The 17,573-nt window shown below is 46.1% G+C and overlaps 1 protein-coding gene and 1 long non-coding RNA gene across 6 annotated transcripts in view; one reads left to right on the top strand and one right to left on the bottom strand.

The window, feature by feature from the left end:
- Nucleotides 1–6,979, bottom strand: part of SEPTIN8 (septin 8) — a gene marked incomplete at its 3' end in the record, with an annotated part of 53,225 nt that extends 46,246 nt beyond the window's left edge. For all 5 annotated transcript variants that reach the window (XR_013836418.1, XM_079967987.1, XM_079967989.1 and 2 more), the window contains exon 1: nt 6,793–6,979. Coding sequence is in view for 4 of the 5 variants with exons in the window: in XM_079967987.1 (XP_079824113.1) it covers nt 6,793–6,822 (30 nt within the window). The remainder of the gene's footprint in view (nt 1–6,792) is intronic.
- A 189-nt stretch (nt 6,980–7,168) lies between these two features.
- The window catches only part of LOC307211422, a 36,040-nt gene continuing 25,635 nt past the window's right edge, over nt 7,169–17,573 (top strand). The window contains exon 1 of the long non-coding RNA XR_013836442.1: nt 7,169–7,266. This is a non-coding gene — a long non-coding RNA (uncharacterized lncRNA). The remainder of the gene's footprint in view (nt 7,267–17,573) is intronic.

The raw sequence follows: 17,573 nt of genomic DNA, 5'->3' as shown, positions 1-17,573 counted from the left end.
CTTCCATCACACTTTGCATTTAGCAACGTGGGGGTGAGGGGGGTAGAGAGAGGAGAGGGGCTGGCTTGTTTTAAACATAGTGTGGGAAGTGAAGGCAGCTTCCCAAAGAAAAATGAAAAACAAACCCCAAACCCATACAATCTAATGTGGGACAAAGGTTTAGAAATGTCAACAGTTGACAAGGAAGAGTGACGTGCTTCATAAGGGTGTTCAATCCAACAAACATCTGTTGTGTGTATTAAGGGCATCAGGCACACAATATAGCCATCTCAAAGTGAACAACCCAGAACACACAAACCCAGAACAAAATCCCCAATGCGAACTATGAAAGAAGCACCAAGAAGGTGCTTCACACGTGCTCAGAAGGGTCGCTAAATATCCCGAAGCCCAACTGTAGCCCTGCAGGGCAGAGCTTAAACACAAGCTGCTGGCTCAAGGGGAAAAATTATGCTCCAAGTTGCTCCCATCAAGCTGTAAGGAGAAAGGGACCAAGATGAGTTGCAGAGAAGCAGCAGAGATACACTCTTCCTATCACACTTAAATTACAATTATGTTTAATAGATGCATTCCACACTTCCAGTTCTGCAACCATGAATAATGGCTTAATAATGAGACCTTAACTACTGGGTGTTTGTGTGAGATAGAGTCCTTATTCATCAGGATTCCATATGACATTGGCTTTTAGGTCATGCAGGGTTTCTGTGGGAGTGCTGGAAGTATTGAGAATCAAATGTTATTCCAGCCACAGCTTTGGATTCAATGATCACTACTGGTATTTAAAACGGAAGCTCAGAACTCCCCCATAGAAGTAACATAATGGCCTGGTTCTGACAATCATTTCTCAGCTTAAACAAGGCAATATATGCACAAGCCCTTTGCTCATGCTCTCTGTCATTTTGCCACCTTTTCACTCCTTGGCATACACTGCAGTAAGCTGGGAAGTTTTCAACTAACCATACCTTCTCATTCCATCCAGACTGGGAAACTATGGTTACCTGGTTTCAGAGCTAGACAGAGTTTTAAACCAGCTATTGCAATGAAGATGAAAACATTCAAAATGTGAAATCCTAAGTCTGCAGTCCTACACACACTTAACTTGGAGCAAGTCCCACTGAATTCAATGGGGCTTACTTGTGTATAGAAATGTAGGCTTGCACTGTAATTCCCATAGGGTCAGAGCAGGTGTGCAGTTGTGAAGTAGCTATTAAACCATGTTTTATGAGCACCAAATCAACTCTTTGCCCTCCCTTTTGGCATCACAGGATAGGAAAGTGATTCAGCACCTAAATCAAAGTCGGCCAACGTAATGGGCAGCCAAACTGTATGTATGGATGCTAACTTTCTATTGACTTCCATGGAGGTCCTTAGACCTTGCTTCCAAGTATGCACAGGAATGCATTTCATTTAGTGTATACTGTATATCTTCAGGGGCACCAAGTTACCCAGCAGATATCGGTTATCAGCCCTGAGAATGTAACAAAACTAAAGAATCCATGTCTGTGCCACTATTGGGCAGAGATTTATATTTTATCCTCTCAACAAAACCCTGCAGGATGGATTAAGTTGAGAGATCGTGACTTGCTCAGGGCCACCTAGCAAGCTTCATGGTCATGCAGGGATGGATGTTCAGTTTGGCTACATCTCTAATTAAATTAGGATTGATCTGCCCTTCCAGAGGCCATCATTAAGGTCACAGGCAGACAGAACACACTGATGCTCCAGCAAAATCTTACATAACAACTGGGGCTGGCAGGGGGTGGGGGTGGGATTCACATTCCATTGTCTTACACAAACATACCCAAAATTTATGATAGTGAAAAAACAAACCGTTCTGAACAATATTTTAAATTTAATTTTCAACATGCAGAACAATTCCCACAATATATTTCATAATAACTAAACACCGAGCTCTTCTTGCTTGAGAGAGGGCCTTCCCAAGGTACAGGGGAATGGCGATTGATGTTCAAACTAGTATTGGTCCTTGGAAAAAGTAATGGAGGGGGGTGGGAGCGGAAGCCAGGTTGCTGAATCCAGTATCACCAGACACCCAGTTTTGAATCGAAAAATGTTTTCCAAGGATAGACTGTGCAGCACTCAGATAAATGGGTCACAGCCCAGTTCATTTTATGCGTTACTTTCTCCCCATAGCCAGAGCTGCATAAGGGCTTGAAACTAATGCAGAATGTTCAACATTTTTGTTCAGAGATCTGAGAAGGGAAGGAGGAGATGTTACAGGAGGGATGCACTCAAACCATGGTGAGAAAAGAATTTCTATATATTATGTTAGCTCAAACTACGACAACTTGAGCTTGGGAAGTTAAGCTATTCCCGATACATGAAAATAAAAGGTGTTGGTCATCACTGTAATTCCTCCTGAATAACTCTACAGTAACAGATAAGCTTTTGAACACCACCAATGGCAGCTTTAAACCTACACAAATCCCATCCAGCTTGGCTTCTGGTAGCAATTATACAGCATATACTGCCTGCACCATTCACCTAATAGAAACAACATTTTCGATTTCTTGACACCACACAAAAGCCAAAACCTGAGCAGTGCTTACTTTTGTGCTTTGTTTTGCATTCTGAGTGGTTCAAACATTATCACGGGAACAATTTTCCTCCGAGCTAATTACTCTCAATAGAAACACAAGTAACCACTGAGAGCAAGTTTCTGGCAAGGTTTCAAGGCACTGGCGCTGGAAGGGAATACAAATGACTTGAGCTTGCTGTTTTAGCAAAAGCCTCAACTCGGTTTATTTTTATTCCCATTGTATCAATGCCTACATGGATGTCCTTTCAACACTAACAACAAACAGCAGAACTTTTAAGTTATTCCTCCCCTCAAAAAAATTGGCATTACAATTATTTGGCATTTATGCTATAACTAGTGAAATTCCATCATTATGATGGACTGGGGAGGGGGTCCACGTTGCAGGCACTTCAAGATGCGCAATTTGGCTGTGTGCATAAACAGAGGAAATCCCATTAATCCCACAGTGCCTGTTCCAGTATCAAGTTTTGCCCTCCTGCCATGATGTACCCAAGAATGGCAGTTTATGCTCCTGCACATAACTGCATGCTTTCATTCCCACTGTGGATTGTCCTCCTCTGTGGACTGTTTCAAACTCTCTCTTTTGCAAACTGCATGCAGACTGCAACCAACAGTGTGATATGTACACGTGCATTTCATTGCACACACATGGACAAGTACAGTTTCCATACATGTGTGAATGCAATCAGTGAAGCGTACATGTGATCATCACATGATACTCCTCCCCCCCTCACATGGAAGAGCTTTCCATTCATTCCACATGTGGAGTGCTCTCCCCAGGGAGGCTCGCCGGGCGCTTTTGTGACATATCTTTAGGCACCAGGCAAAAACATTCCTGTTCTCTCAGGCCTTTGGCTAATTAAACAATCTATGGCCTTTTAAACTGTGTGTGCATGCGTGGTTTTATGGTTTCTGTTTGTTACTATGTTGTGTATTTTTGTGTTTTTACATTATATAACCCACCCTGTGATCCTCCGATGAAGGGCAGTATAGATGTGTAATAAATAAATAAATAAATTTCACTCTAGCACCCATTACAATGCCTCTCCCCCCTTTTTGATTTCCCCCTATGAGGCATCAACTATCAGGCTGTGTACACACCGTACCTTTAAAGCACATTCTTGCCCTCAAAGATTTCTGGGCACAGGAGTTTGCCCTTCACAGAGTTACAATTCCCAGAAACTCCTAACAAACTTAACCCTTAACAGTGCCAGCAGCAGTGCACAAGCTCAACTGTCATATATAACAGTCGCAGTTGCCCCATATATTTTGCACATGCAAATGTCGCCGCACACCATCCATCGGTTTTGAATGTTCCACTGACTACCCTATTAACAAGGGTTTCAGCTAATGGGATGGCTGCTATGCCAGCAGAAATACACCTCTGAATATTACCCTGCATTCATTTAAAGAATTTGCATCTTCAGAAAATCCCAGTGCAGGAGTTAGCCAACCCTGAGCTGGTTCCTTTCATAACACAGAGTTCCACTTGACTTTTGCCATAGGCTGCAACACAATAAATAAACCTCCAGATGGCCAGAGAAAATGCTTGTGTGAATTAGCACAAGCTAAAAGCCAGGAAGGAAACAATATAATTGTTCAAATGAGCAGTTAGAAACCCATAGATGCAAGGCAGTATCAGATCGTTTTAACTAACCTGTGCCTTTCATAGAGTGCAATGAGATTATACAATGTATACAGTTATATGTACACAATGTATATATAAGAGCAGCTGTACATCTTGTAATTGTTTCATTTCTTCTTAACAGGAGGTTCCTGCAGACCCAACATAAATATACAAAACACTTCCCAAACTTTCCATCTGACATTTCAAACACACTACAAGGCACAGTCTTAGTTTGTGCCTCATAAATGTGCATTTAAATGATGTTGCCATTCAGAGACACCCACAGTGTTGGCTTAGAAAGCCATTCCTTGGCTTCTGTCTTGTTTAGATGCCAACATTTACACAATTAAGGATTTGCAATGGCCAGAGACATCTGGCAACTCAAACAAAACATTGGCTGTGTTCTAGACAGGATAATGGCACACACAGAGGTTTGACAATCAGCCTTCAAAAAAGAAATTATTCTGAAAGAAAAAAATTGTTGTTTGTTTTAGTAAGCATACTAAGGCATACATAAAACTAGTATGTCCCAGGGTTTTGTGGGGAAGGAGATCTTTCATTCTTTCACAGAGCTAGATAAAAAGTGTCTGAAAGAGACAGCACAGAATGGTTAAATGCACAATGGACATGAAATTTCATTCATGCATGTTGCGCAAATGCATATCACAGACTTGAGGAATTCAAGGGTTGGACTATTAGCTGAACTGTGTTTGCATACTCTCACGTCCAAGATAATGTGATATATATATATGTGCAGTGTCAACATCACATATGGGACTTCCAACAGACAGTTCACATTTCTATAATCAACTTATGTCAATAGGAAGATACTATTTAGCCTCAGTAGAAATGGTAGGTTCAGGCCCATAATTACAGCTGCTCATCATTACTAGAGGAAAAGCAGGGTTCGAAATTAGCAGGGAGCCAAGTGCATTTCATGCATAAAGATTCTCCATTTGCAAGCAGCTCAAAAAGTCTAGGTGCCATTTTTTTTGCACCTGGCTGACACTCAAGGATTATTGAAATGTATGTGCTTTGAAGCCTCAAAGTATATGTTAAGGATAGACAATATGTTAAGAATACAGTAGAGTGTTTTGAAAACTGTAGTATGGTGCCAGTATTTTTATTGTAAGCACCAAATTAAACATGTATTAACAATTTCTGTTAGAAATGTGATATTAACAATATGTCACTTATGTGAATTGCGTATTAGTTCATGCTTATGCAATAATAAATAAAAAGTGTTGCTGAACGGCAACTAGACACTCTGTTTTGGCGTCCACAACCCAGGAGCCATTTGGCTCCTAGCTTTTCTCTCCCAGTTTCTAACACAGAGTAAAAGCCACTAGGAAACAGAAAAGCTCACTTTTGCTTCTCTCTGTTATGCACTGCAAGTTTCGAGTTGCGTAAGTAATCGCAGCAATATATTGGCAGCCAACTATGTGGGTAATACTTCTGCTGAGCATCTGAGTTCCCCGCCCAGGAATTATTAAATTAAGGACAGGGAACCTGTGGTCCTCCTGACTCCAACTCCCATGAGCCCTGATCATGAGCCACGATAGCCGGGTTTTTTGTTTTTTAAAAAGCATATCTGGAGGGCCAAAGGTTTCCCACTCCATTAAGATTAAATGCACCAGAAGAATCCCCTTTGGGCGACAGCTGGTTCAGAATGAAAGAGGCTCATCTCTTTGAGATCCTGCACACAACATCCACAAGAAACAGCCCTTGTTTTCAGTGCGACTTGCTCAGAGGTGAGCAGTGGGAGTCGAGTCCATGCAGACACGCACAGGACCGAGCTGCAAGGACCCTTTTTTGAACTGCAGCTGCTGTTTCCATTCCTGAAGGCCAGCTGCCCATCTCCTGCCGCAGAGCCTAAACAAATACTGCAGGGCAGGGCAAAAAGTCCATCGGAATGGGAAGATCCCCGACAACTCGGAAGGAGAAATTCGGCTGGTGGGTCTTATCCGACTACCTACGACAGTCCACTCCTTGGGTGCAGGCCACATGTATTAAAACGCGGCGGCGACGACAGCCTTGGCGCCTGGTGCAGCTGTACAAAACCCATGGAGGATCCCCCCCCCCGAGACTGCAACTCTACCCAGAAATAAGCCCCACTGAATTCGGCGGGGCTTACCCCCAGGTAAGAGGGGTGGGAAACGCAGCCTTAGCCCCCACGTTCCCACAGAGTCGCGCTCACTGAGGACTACAGGTCGCCCCCACTCCAGTCCCTCCATGGCCATCTATCCTGGCAGAAAGGCAGAAGCCCCCCCCCCCCGCCAAACGCGTGTTTCGTGGCGGGGCTGGCAATCTGGTGAGTAAGTGACAACACGCCTGCCTGCTGGAGAATGCGCCGAGACGCGCAGCCTCTTCTGCAGAAGGCGGCGACTCCCTTCCCCGGGAGATCCCTGATGCCCCAAGCTCAGCCCAATTCAGACAGGCAGCCCCCGCGCGGCCCGGAGTCCCGTCCCTAAACTCCCCCACGGCGAACCCTTTCCCACGGCGCAGCCCCCGCCAGCCGGGGTCTCTAAGCTCTTGCAGGGAGCGGCGTGCGCGCGGCGCCCCTGCCCTCCTGGCTAGAGACGAGGCTGCTGCTGCTGCGGCTGCTACTCACAGAGAAGCGCTCCAGCTCCGTCGCAGCCATGGCAGGGAGATCCGGGGGCCGAAAGGCGAAGGGGTTCCTGCTGCTGGGGCTCTAGGAAGCCGCCTTGCCGGGAACCTGCTCCTCTCCTCCTGCTCCTCCTCCTCCCTGGGCTGAGGCAACTGAATGAATCCAATATGGCCACTTCCTGGAAACTCCCCCTTCTCAGGCTGGGGAGGACGCGGGACGCCGCCCTCGCCCGGGGCGGCGAGGAGCTGGCGGAACCGGGGAGCCCGCTCGTCCCACGGAGCCTCGACGCCCAGCCCGTCCGGCAGGAGAACGCCCCGCGAGTGGCAAGGGGGAAGGCAGCGGCGGCGCCGAACTGCAGCTGCCCGGCGTGCGCGGTCCGGAGAAGGATGCCGGGAGTTGTAGTCCGGGGCTTGATTGGGTCGCTGCGTTTTTCGGGCGGAATTCGGCGAAGCTGGAGAGAAGCTGCGCAGCGTTGAGGTAGAGCTTTGCTTCCAAGCGCTTCCCAGGTATCAGCGCAGAGATCGCTGCCGCCTAACCTACCTCACAGGATTGTTGTTGGGGTAGCACGGGGAGAGCGGGAAGCATGAGACCTCCCCCCCCCCCGGTATAGGTATATATATATTCAATAAACAATAATAATAATAATGTACGCTGCCTTGAGCTCCTTGGAAGAAAAGATGGGCTACAGAGGCAATAAAGAAAGAGACGCATAAAATGCTGGGAGGGGAAGAGTGGCTTGTCTATAACCCCAACACCATCCACTCCAACCAGATGTCCTTTAGATCTTGTTAAATCACGGCTCCCAGCATCACTCAGCATTGGCCATGTTGGCTGAGACCCGTGGGAAGTGGAGGACCAAATCATCCTGGAGGGTCACTTGGAGCGCAAAACCAGTGGCGTAGCGTGGGTTGTCAGCACCCGGGGCAAGGCAAGTAATTTGCGCCCCCTAACCCGTGGATTTGCGCCCCCTGACCCGTGGATTTGCGCCCCCTAACCTGTGGATTTGTTTTTTTTTAAAAAAAAAAATTATTAAGTTTTCACATTTTATAAACACAGACACACATACACAGACAAAGACAACACATATAAAGTTTCATATCCTTACTTTCCTAACCCCAGTTCTTGACCTCCCCCCACCCCCCCTTCATACATCCTAATTCAATTAAATTAGCTCAGCAAGTTCATATCTCTCATCCTTTACATATTATTATTATATATATATATATTTAAAGAAATACTTAATTCTTATTACTTGGCCAAATTTTACTTATCCGATTTTCTTATAAATATTAAATCCTTTTCTAAGGTCGACTCGAATTCCTTCCACGAATTTCCCTTTTATCTTAAAAATAGGTCATAATAATCAAACACAAAGATCATAAACATATTTTTAAAAATTCTTTCCCCCCCCCCCGCCCCGGTTTCTGTCCCTTCCCAATGTCCCCATGTCCACAAAAACAGTTTTTAGCCTGGATTCCTCACATCTGAGGCCTTTAAATCTCTGTCAGTCTCTCTCTGCCGATTTTGTTGGTAGCCCTCTTTGTTGGTCCTCGGGTCTCGAAGGAGTTCTAGCTCAGTCTCATCAGATTTTCTTCCATCCAAAGTACTTGGTACCAGCTGCTGCGAAAGGTCCGCTAATCCATACTCAGAGAGGAAGCCCCAATCATATTTCTTATTTCTTTTAAATTCAAATATTCCAAGTGTTCCAGGGGCTTCCTCCCTCCTCTCTCGCATCTTTCGCAAATTTGTAATCCAAAGGTCTTCTTCTTTGTGTTCTGACAATGTAGGCTTCTGGTTGGTACTCTCCATCTGTACTGGCCCTTGTTCCCTCTCCTCCTGTTCCGAAGTTATCTCTTCTAATTCAGCTGCAGATTTTTTCCCGGTCAAGTCCATTGTGCATTCAGCAGAGTCACTTATTTTAGAGTTCAAGGTTGTAAGTTGTTTACTCATAACCGTAGTCTGCTCCTGCAACTTTCCCACGAGAAAAAACATTCTTTCTATTTCTGCCTGTAATTTTCCATCTGCAGCCATTGTAGTGTTTCAATGTTTCCCCTAGGGGGATTCTGGTTACTTAATAGTCTTTTCTAACCTGTGGATTTGCGCCCCCTAACCCTAACCACCAGATGTTGCGCCCGGTGCGGCTGGCCCCCCTTGCACCCCCCACGCTACGCCACTGCGCAAAACATATGATGTTTCATAGGAAGAAAGCAGCACTGGATTTATCACTCTGCGGGTGGTTCCCTTGCACCAGGTGCTGAGCTGAGGGGGTGCAAAATTGAGAAGATCCATTTTGGGGGTGCCAGATTTTGGGCTCTCTCAGGGCATCATATTATCAAAGATTGCCAAAGTCCGCCCCTGAAGGAAGCCCCAGTGAATTAAAGGGGGCTCATTTGGAATAAGAGGGCAGCCTTCGAGAGCGACTGGTAGTTTTCAATCAAGGGCGTTAACATTTGTTGACTTATTTGCAACAGTCACACAACTCCACTTATTGTTAGCCACTATGTTGCACCAAGTATTCAAAAGTTCTGTGGGCTCATAGGAATGCCCATCCTACTATTCTGATCACAATAAGTTTGTGCTGAACAATATACCTGTTATAAGTCCCACGGGTGTTGGGGTGGGGAAGCACTTCATGAAGACTGCATGGGAGGCCTGTTTCCATCTGGGTCTCAAACGGCTTTCTTTCCAGAGCCAGCCCAAGTGGTAACTTGGGGGGAAGCAAAAACATTTAATCAAGCAATAGATATTGTGATCAGCATCTTCTTTGCAGCTGCTTGGGGTGCCTCAAATATAAACATTTAAAGGTTGTTTTTATGTCACTCCACACTTTAAAAGATAATAAAGTGGTGTTACAACGCAGTGGAAAAATTTTAAAAAACCCCAATACCTTTCTAGTACAATCACAAAACTAGCAAATCCTAAGCAAGCAGATTAAGAGCAAGCTGGTATTAATATCCTAACAAAGCAGGCCTGGCCTGGCCTAATCCTTTGTCCAGTTGAGAGATGAGAGCCATACACTGTGAGCTTGTTCACGTCTTCCCCTTTGAAGATGAGATTAGATACCATTTTGTCAAATACAAAATCCACTTTGAATATAAGTTATTTATACTGTTCATCAATCTTCTCACAAGAAGATGTCTCAAAGCACTTACAAATCCATGAAAACCAAAACACCTTCATATTCCAAACCAAAATGCATTGAATAAAAACAAAATAAAACAAAACCCCTAAAAGTGCTCATCCACTAGTAATGGATGAATCCTAGCAAACCTCTCCTCTCCTCCAGACTTGAAGATGAACACCAAAAAACAGGCCAGATATCACAGAGTATATAACCAGTTACCATGTTCAAGCTGCCTGAGTCCCTGTCAGGTGGAAAGGCAGAGTATAAATATATAATGTAATAACATTCACTTGTTCACATAAATGAAGAGGGTATTTTTCTCTCCACTTAATTTTTGTACCCGCAAGTAAACCTTAAGCTACATTCCAATGGCTGTGAATGGTTTTCTTTTGATACTGCAGGACACTTCACTTTCCTGGACTTGCTGCAATCCAAACCAGCATGGGCAAAGCCACTGTCTGCACCTCAGTACCACTGCTCACACCAGCCAGGGTGAAAGGTGGGGTGTGGCGGCGGGGGGGTGGGGGTGGGGTACGACGACACTCCTTGCTGTGCCAGATTCCAGGCTGGTTCAGTGATGATTGGGCCTGTTGCTGTCACATGATGGGAGGAAGGCTGGCTCAGGAGCCAGCTATGTTCTCACCTCCTCCATTTCCAATGGGGATGCCACCAGCAGTGGCTTCCATTTGAGGAGGTACATTTGCAGTGCTCCTCACCAGCTAAGCCAGGCAGGTCTGGCTAAACCCCCTTCAGTATGATGGGTTGTGTTTGTGTGTGCAGATGACTCTGTTAGGCAGGGCAGAAGTTGGCATTGATGTTCCTTCGATACTCATGTCATAACCATTCTCCTTTCTTACAATAATAGGAAAGAAAGACCTATTATGCACTATGATTGAGTGTTAAAGGCTATGCAAGATCATGCACTAATCTTTTCTGGATACTTACTGTCCTTATAATTTTCAAGTGTGCAAGACCAGAGATGTGGCACTCATCTCTAAAAGCAATTAAGAAAATCAGAATTCAGGGTTTGGAAATCAGATACAATTCAGTTTGGGAGATGGAAGATGCATACAGGGAGAATCGTTTTTAAAATAAGCCCTGTCTTCACTACTACAAAAGGAAGATCTGTTGAAGAGGTTTCTGTGAGGCTTTTTCTTATGGGACCAGATTAGTCACTTACACAGTGGTTTACATCAAAAGGAGAAGCAGGCCCATCTTTAGCAGATGCGGCACCAGGGTGCAAATATCCTCCCAGCGCCCCCCAATTACCACGGATAGTGTTGGGGTTGCCATAGCTGCGCACTGCCAGCCATCCGGGTGTGTGCGTGTGCAACTCTCCCTCCTACCGCTGCGGGAGAGCAATCCCCACAGAGGCTTGGGAGTGAAGTTGTGCCCCTTCCAAGCCTCCGTGGGAGGAGAGCACAGCTTCCCTCCCAAGCCTCCTCGGGAGGAGAGTGATCCTCGCAGAGGCTTGGGAAGGAAGCTGCAAGACCGCCAGCCTTATGGTTGGCGGGGCGCAGCTGGTGGGCGTGCAGGGAAAGGGGAGGCCACCAGCAAAGCCACACAGTTTCCCCTCTTGCTGGGGTGCCCCTGAGAAGCCGGCGCCCTGGTGTGACGCACCACTAAGCCCTATGGGAAAGACGGCTCTGAGGAGAAGCATGAATCACTGCACCATAGAAAGCAGTACATTCCAACCACGGCACCCTGTCAAGGAGATCACTTGGTAAAGATGGTTACGACACAATGTTAATATTGACTGATAAGTGTAGAGAGCATACAAATCATGGAAACGTTTGCTTCTGTGAAGTTAGGTATCTGTAAAGCAAATATGTTTGTGTTGTGAGGTACTTGTTTTCACAAACTATTATTGCACAGGCAGCTCAACATTTACCATGACAGAGTCTCCCTCACTCTACACTTCGGTGTAGAGTTACACTGCGGCTTTTCTTTACAAACAGGCAGCTTTAGATACTTGGCCAATGTGCAGCAAAGTAGGGCTTGCCCCACTTTGTTTTCCAACTCATACAATTGGAAGGAATCCTGAATGCCATCTCGCCCAACCCCCTGCTCCACGCATGAATTGCAGGACAGGATACGGACATGAGAAGAACATGAGACAAAAGTCTATCTACTTAGGGTGGTCATATGTCGTTTTTTACAGAGCAATGTCCTGCATCTGAAGAAGTGCCAAAGGATAGTCAGCCCTCAGTTTGAAAAGTTGCCTGGTCTAAGCCCAGATTGCAGATTAAAAAAAAAAAAACTCATAAGGAGGGAGAGGGGGACGTTTTAGAGTTGCCAGTTGACAGGTAGCAACCTGGACAATGTTCAGCTCACCTAGTCACAGTCCAGGAGCGAAATGAGGCCCAGTTTGGTGCACACACCCCATGTGGATTTGTGTACACACACAGGCCAGGAGTCTCAATGGTGCCCCTCTGGAAGCTTCACCCAGGGTAAAAAAAAATGGCAAGCCTCCCCCCCCCCTCCACAGGCTTCCCAACTATAGTAAGATGCATTGCATTTCTATCAAAATTGTTGTCATTGTTTCTAAATGTGCATTCCCTACATACAAATTAACCCCTTTATGCAGACCTGCATCATACTTTGTCCTCTTTTGGTGATGCTTTGGCAAGGTGGAAGTGTTCAGTTCAGCATTCTATCCCCACAGGAGCCCTCTCTCGCTCGTGTTCCCCAGCAGCTGATATTCAGAGATGCCTCTTATGCTGGAGACAGTGCACAGCCATCATGACTAGTAACCATGGATGGACTTATCCTCCATGAATTTGTCTAATCCTCTTTTAAATGAAGCAGCTACAGCATCTGTGGCAGATGGCCATGCGGCCTCCCTTTGAATACCTCCAGCCAAGGAAAGCTCCCCACCTTTTGGGAAAGCCGCCTGTTCCGCTGCTGAACAGCTTGTTCTGTGAGCATGTTTCTCTTAACGTTTAGCTGAAATCTGCTCCCCTGAAATTTCCATCTGTTTTTTTTTTCTAGCCCTGGAGGACAAATTCTGTTCCATCTTCTGAGTGTCATCCTTTTAGATCAGGAGTCACCAACCTTTTTGAAACATTTTGTGGTCACATTTCAAATTTTGAGATAGTGCTGGGTGTGCCAGCCACAAAATGGCTGTCACAGGGAGCATGGCATAACGTACAACAGAGCAATAGCCACCTGCAACAATTTTATGCTTATCATGCATAAAACACACACACACACACACACACACGGCCACATCACACTCACTCCTGCACATTTTGTCGCATAATGTTCTTTCTAGAAGGGCTAGAGAGGTTCTTATTTTTTTTAAGTAGAAAACTCAGAGGCCAGGGCATCTGTCTGGGGGCATGAAAGAAAGCCTTCAAATGTGCTATGGTGCCTGTGGGCACCACGCTGACAACCCCTGTTTTAGATATTTGAAGATGGATGTCCCTTAATCATATCCAAGATGGTTTCCAAATCCTGCACTATCCTGGCCAACCTTCTTTTTCTCATAGCCACACAGCTGGAGCCAATTGGGTCAGATAGCCTGTGTTAAGGGATATGTCTCTTGAATTCTAAGGCAAAACAAAAAATCCTCGTAGTGAACACAAAAATGCACACACACACACACACACAGAGAGAGAGAGAGAGAGAGAGAGAGAGAGAGAGAGAGAGTCTCTCACTATGCTTAGCTTAAACTGCAGCACTCAGAAATGGTAAGTGACAGATCCGGGCACCTCTGCTATAATCTGAAGACTCAGGAAAGTGAGGAGTTTATGTTTTCATTCTGCTATGGAACAGTTTCTTGGCGCTGGGTGAGTCGTGGGATCCCCGAGGGCAGAATAACTTTGGAAGGGGGTTGTGGAAGTTCAAAACATCTGAGAAACACTGCAGCACACATCACGGGATCGGTCCATGAGTGGCTATAAAGCTGCCCTCAGAGAAGGAGAGCGAGTCCTTGGCAGGCAAACAATGTGCGACTGTCCAGAGAAGATGCGTCCCTGTTCATCTCTCCATGAGTATCACCAAGAGCCTTTCATGGCTTATAATACAAACAGTTTCGGAGGCTTCTGAAGTGGAGATAACATTTGCATTGGATTTCACCCATTTGCATCTTCTCTCCAAAGTCTTAAGATTGGCTCAGTCGGCACACATTAATTCTGTGTTTTGCTTTTTAATGGGTTCTGAGACTGCATAGTAACATTTGACTTAAATGTCTGTGAGTAGCCCAAACCAGAGACATTTTCTCTCTTTTTAAGCCATTAAGGCTGCAATCTTCAATGGGCGCCTGCTTGGTGCATATTTGTATGTGCAGGTGCAAACATATTAATCCTTTCTTTTGCTTCCTACTGGCTTCCCACTGTTAAACCACTACCTTAGATTTAGGCACAACCAATAACAATACACACACACACACACCCGTTTAAAAGGCCATAGTTAGTGTAATTAGTCAAAGGCCTGGGAAAAGAATGTTTTTGGCTGGTGCCTAAAGATATGTAACGAATACAGAGGTAAGCCTCCCTGGGGACAGCATTCCACAAGTGGGGAGCCACCACATAAAAGGCCCGTTCTCGTGTTGCCACCCTCTGGACCTCTCAAGGACTCACACAAGGAAGGGCCTCAGATGATGACTGCAGGGTCCGGTTCAGTTCATATGGGGAAAGGCGGTCCTTGAGGTCTTGCAGCACTTTGAATTGGGCCTGGAAATTAATTGGTAGCCAGTTGGACTAGGATTGGTGTGAAATGCTCAAACCATCTTGCCCCGGTGAGCAACATGGCTGCTGAATTCTGCACCAGCTGAAGTTTCTGAAACATCTTCAGAGGCAGCCCCACATGTAACCAATAATCTAACCCAGTAGTTACCAGAGCATTCCTATCTGGATTGAGCTTCAGTTTGTTGGCTCTCATCCAGTCCATTACCGAGGCAAGACAAGAGTGTAGCCCACCCACTGCCTCACCTGCAGATGTAAAGGAGAAGTAGAGCTGTGTGTCATCAGCAGATTGCTGACAGTGTGTACTCCAAAATGTCAGAAGACCCCATTCATGCAGTTAAACAGCATGGGGGATAAAACAAAACTCTGAGGAACCCCACAGTGAAGAGTCAAAGAACACTTACCAAGCATCAGCCTCTGGAAATGACTGTCCAAGTAGGACCAGAACCACTGCAAAGCGGTGCTGCCCACTCCTAACTCTGACAGCTGCTCCAGGATATCATGATCAATGGTATTGAAAGCCACTGAGGGGTTGAGGAGACAGGGACACATTTCCCCTGTGTCTCTCCCAACAGAGGTCACCATACATGGTGACCAAAGCAGTTTCTGTGTCAAAAGCAGGCCCCAATTAAAACCCCAATTAAAATGAATCTAGAACATCCGTTTCATCCAAGAGCCCCTTGATCTGGACCATGGCTCAAGAATCTTGCCCCAAAAGGGGAGACTGGCACCTGGCCAGTAATGACTTAGATTTTCCAAATCCAGGGAGGGTTTCTTGAAGAGTGGTTTTATCACTGCCTCCTTCAAGCAGAATGAACTCTGATGAACCACAGCAACTCCCCCTGCCCTGCCCTCTAGGCTCGCTTGATGCTGCATGGAGTACCCAGTAGGGCAGACCTGAGTATCTCCCCCAGCCCCCCAGTCTTGGTGATGACCTGACATTTATAGCAGCAGCATCACCACCAAGCTATGGGACCCTGTGGAACATCCAACCACACCATAGGACTGCAGGGAGTTGGGGGCAGGCACCAGATGCAACCACCTGTTGCTCCATCTCTGCTTCTCCCCTTGATCACTTAGGTGCTAGATAACTGCCATTATCCCAGCTCATGTAAAAACAGGTGTGGGGAGGAACAACTTGGGATTTAAGATAGCTAGTTTGAGCCATTTCTTACTGCCACCACTGCATTCAGAACTCAAGCAAGACACAGATGCAAGCCAGAAACATTTTCCCCTGGGTTGTATTTGAATTAAGACAGCAGAAGCTGCCACCAGCTTCCAAGATTGCAGCAGCACTTCCACCGGCTCCTTTGATCACAGCAGTCCCTGTTATCTGCTGCTAGCTGTATCTGTGTGCAGGTCTGTTCATGTTGCCATTTCCCCACATGATCCTGTATCCAGGAACAGTCAGGGTGACCTGTGAAGTGTAGTAAAAAGCTGCATATTTCTCCCACTTATGTCCTGAAAGGTAACCTATATTCCAAGCAACTTACATAAAGAACTCCAGCACATTCTGACTCAGCTATGCGGGCATGTTCAACGTAAGGAAAATTTCTCTGTATACATTTAAGGTCTGCTGTTTACAATTTGCATACCAGGCAGCCCTTCCACAGATGTTTGTGTTTTCTATTATTTGTCCAGCAAATTTAAACAATCTTAAATATGAGCTGGGCTTTGCACAGGTAAGCAGTTTACCACGCAGTATCTCCACCCTGGTCCAGCTGCAATGAAGCTGGAGAAGCAGAGCTGATCCCACTCTTGTCCCATAATCCCATGTTCACCCTCTTACTTCTAGGCTTTCAAGCACAGACTTTTAACTGATTATTACTTGGCTTCTGGCTAATTGGAAAAATCCCACATCAGTTACATGAATTGTGGGATGGGTTTTAAAGGGTAGGAAAGAATATATTAATTGCAATTTATCCCTTCAGGCTCCTGTATGTGTGGGTTGAACAGAGTTTTAAAAATCCCACCCTTGACAGCAAAATTAAAAGCATAGGAACTAGGCTGGAAAGCCTCCATTTGAGCAAGTCTAACTACAAAGTAAGCTGCTTTCCCCAGTGCCGGACTTACGTATAAGCTAAACATGCTATAGCTTAGGGCCCCACTCTCTTGCCCCCCCAAATTTCACTATTAATATACTTCTTCTTAATTGTATTTCAGTTCAACAATTACTTTGATAAAATACATATTTTGTTATGTGCAAATGGCTTTAGATACCTATTAGGTCCATAAATTACCATATAGCACAGGGGTCAGCAAAAATGTTAAGCTGTGGGCCGGTCCACTGTCCCTCAGACTTTGTGGCGGGCCAGAGAAGCGGCATCAGAAGGGGGAGCTGAAAAAAGAGGTGAGGGGGGCAAGTAGTCCTTCCCACCCCCAGCTGCTGCGCTTACCTTCCCTGGGGCTGCCACCACCACCACCACCGCTGCTGCTGCTTCTCATGGATAGGCAGAGCAAGCTTGTCCGCTCCGCTCTCTGGCCCACAGGAGCACCAGGGCGGCGGCGGAGGGAAGATGAGCGGTGCAAAAAGGCTGGCTCCAGAGAGGACCTGCTTAAAATGGCAATCAGCCAGCTCAGTCCAGCCCCCTTCCTCCTCTAGGCAGGGCAGGGAGAAGCCAGGAGGAGGGAGGGAGGAGGCACTGCCATGGTGTGCGTGAGGGAGAGGGGCGGGGAATGGAATGGCACGGGGGGGGGGGGAAATGGCGCAGCCTGAACAAACAGAATCCCCACGCCAATCCACGGACAGTCCGCAGGCCGGATCCTGAAGGCCATTGGGCCTGATCCAGCCTGCGGGCCTTAGTTTGCTGACCCCTGATATAGCATATATTCAACACAAAAAAGGACAGCTGGACATATAAAGGGCCCCATTACCTTCAGTAGCTTAAATCACACCTAAATCTGGCCCTGGCCTTCCCCCTTCTTCTTCCACTTAACAAAGGCAACAACATGCAAAGGAAGTTTAAAAATAA

The sequence above is a fragment of the Podarcis cretensis genome (genome assembly GCF_951804945.1).
Source record: "Podarcis cretensis genome assembly, chromosome: 2".
Lineage (NCBI taxonomy): Eukaryota > Metazoa > Chordata > Lepidosauria > Squamata > Lacertidae > Podarcis > Podarcis cretensis.
The sequence above is the reverse complement of the archived record's forward strand: the minus strand, read 5'-3'. Positions and strand labels throughout refer to the sequence as shown.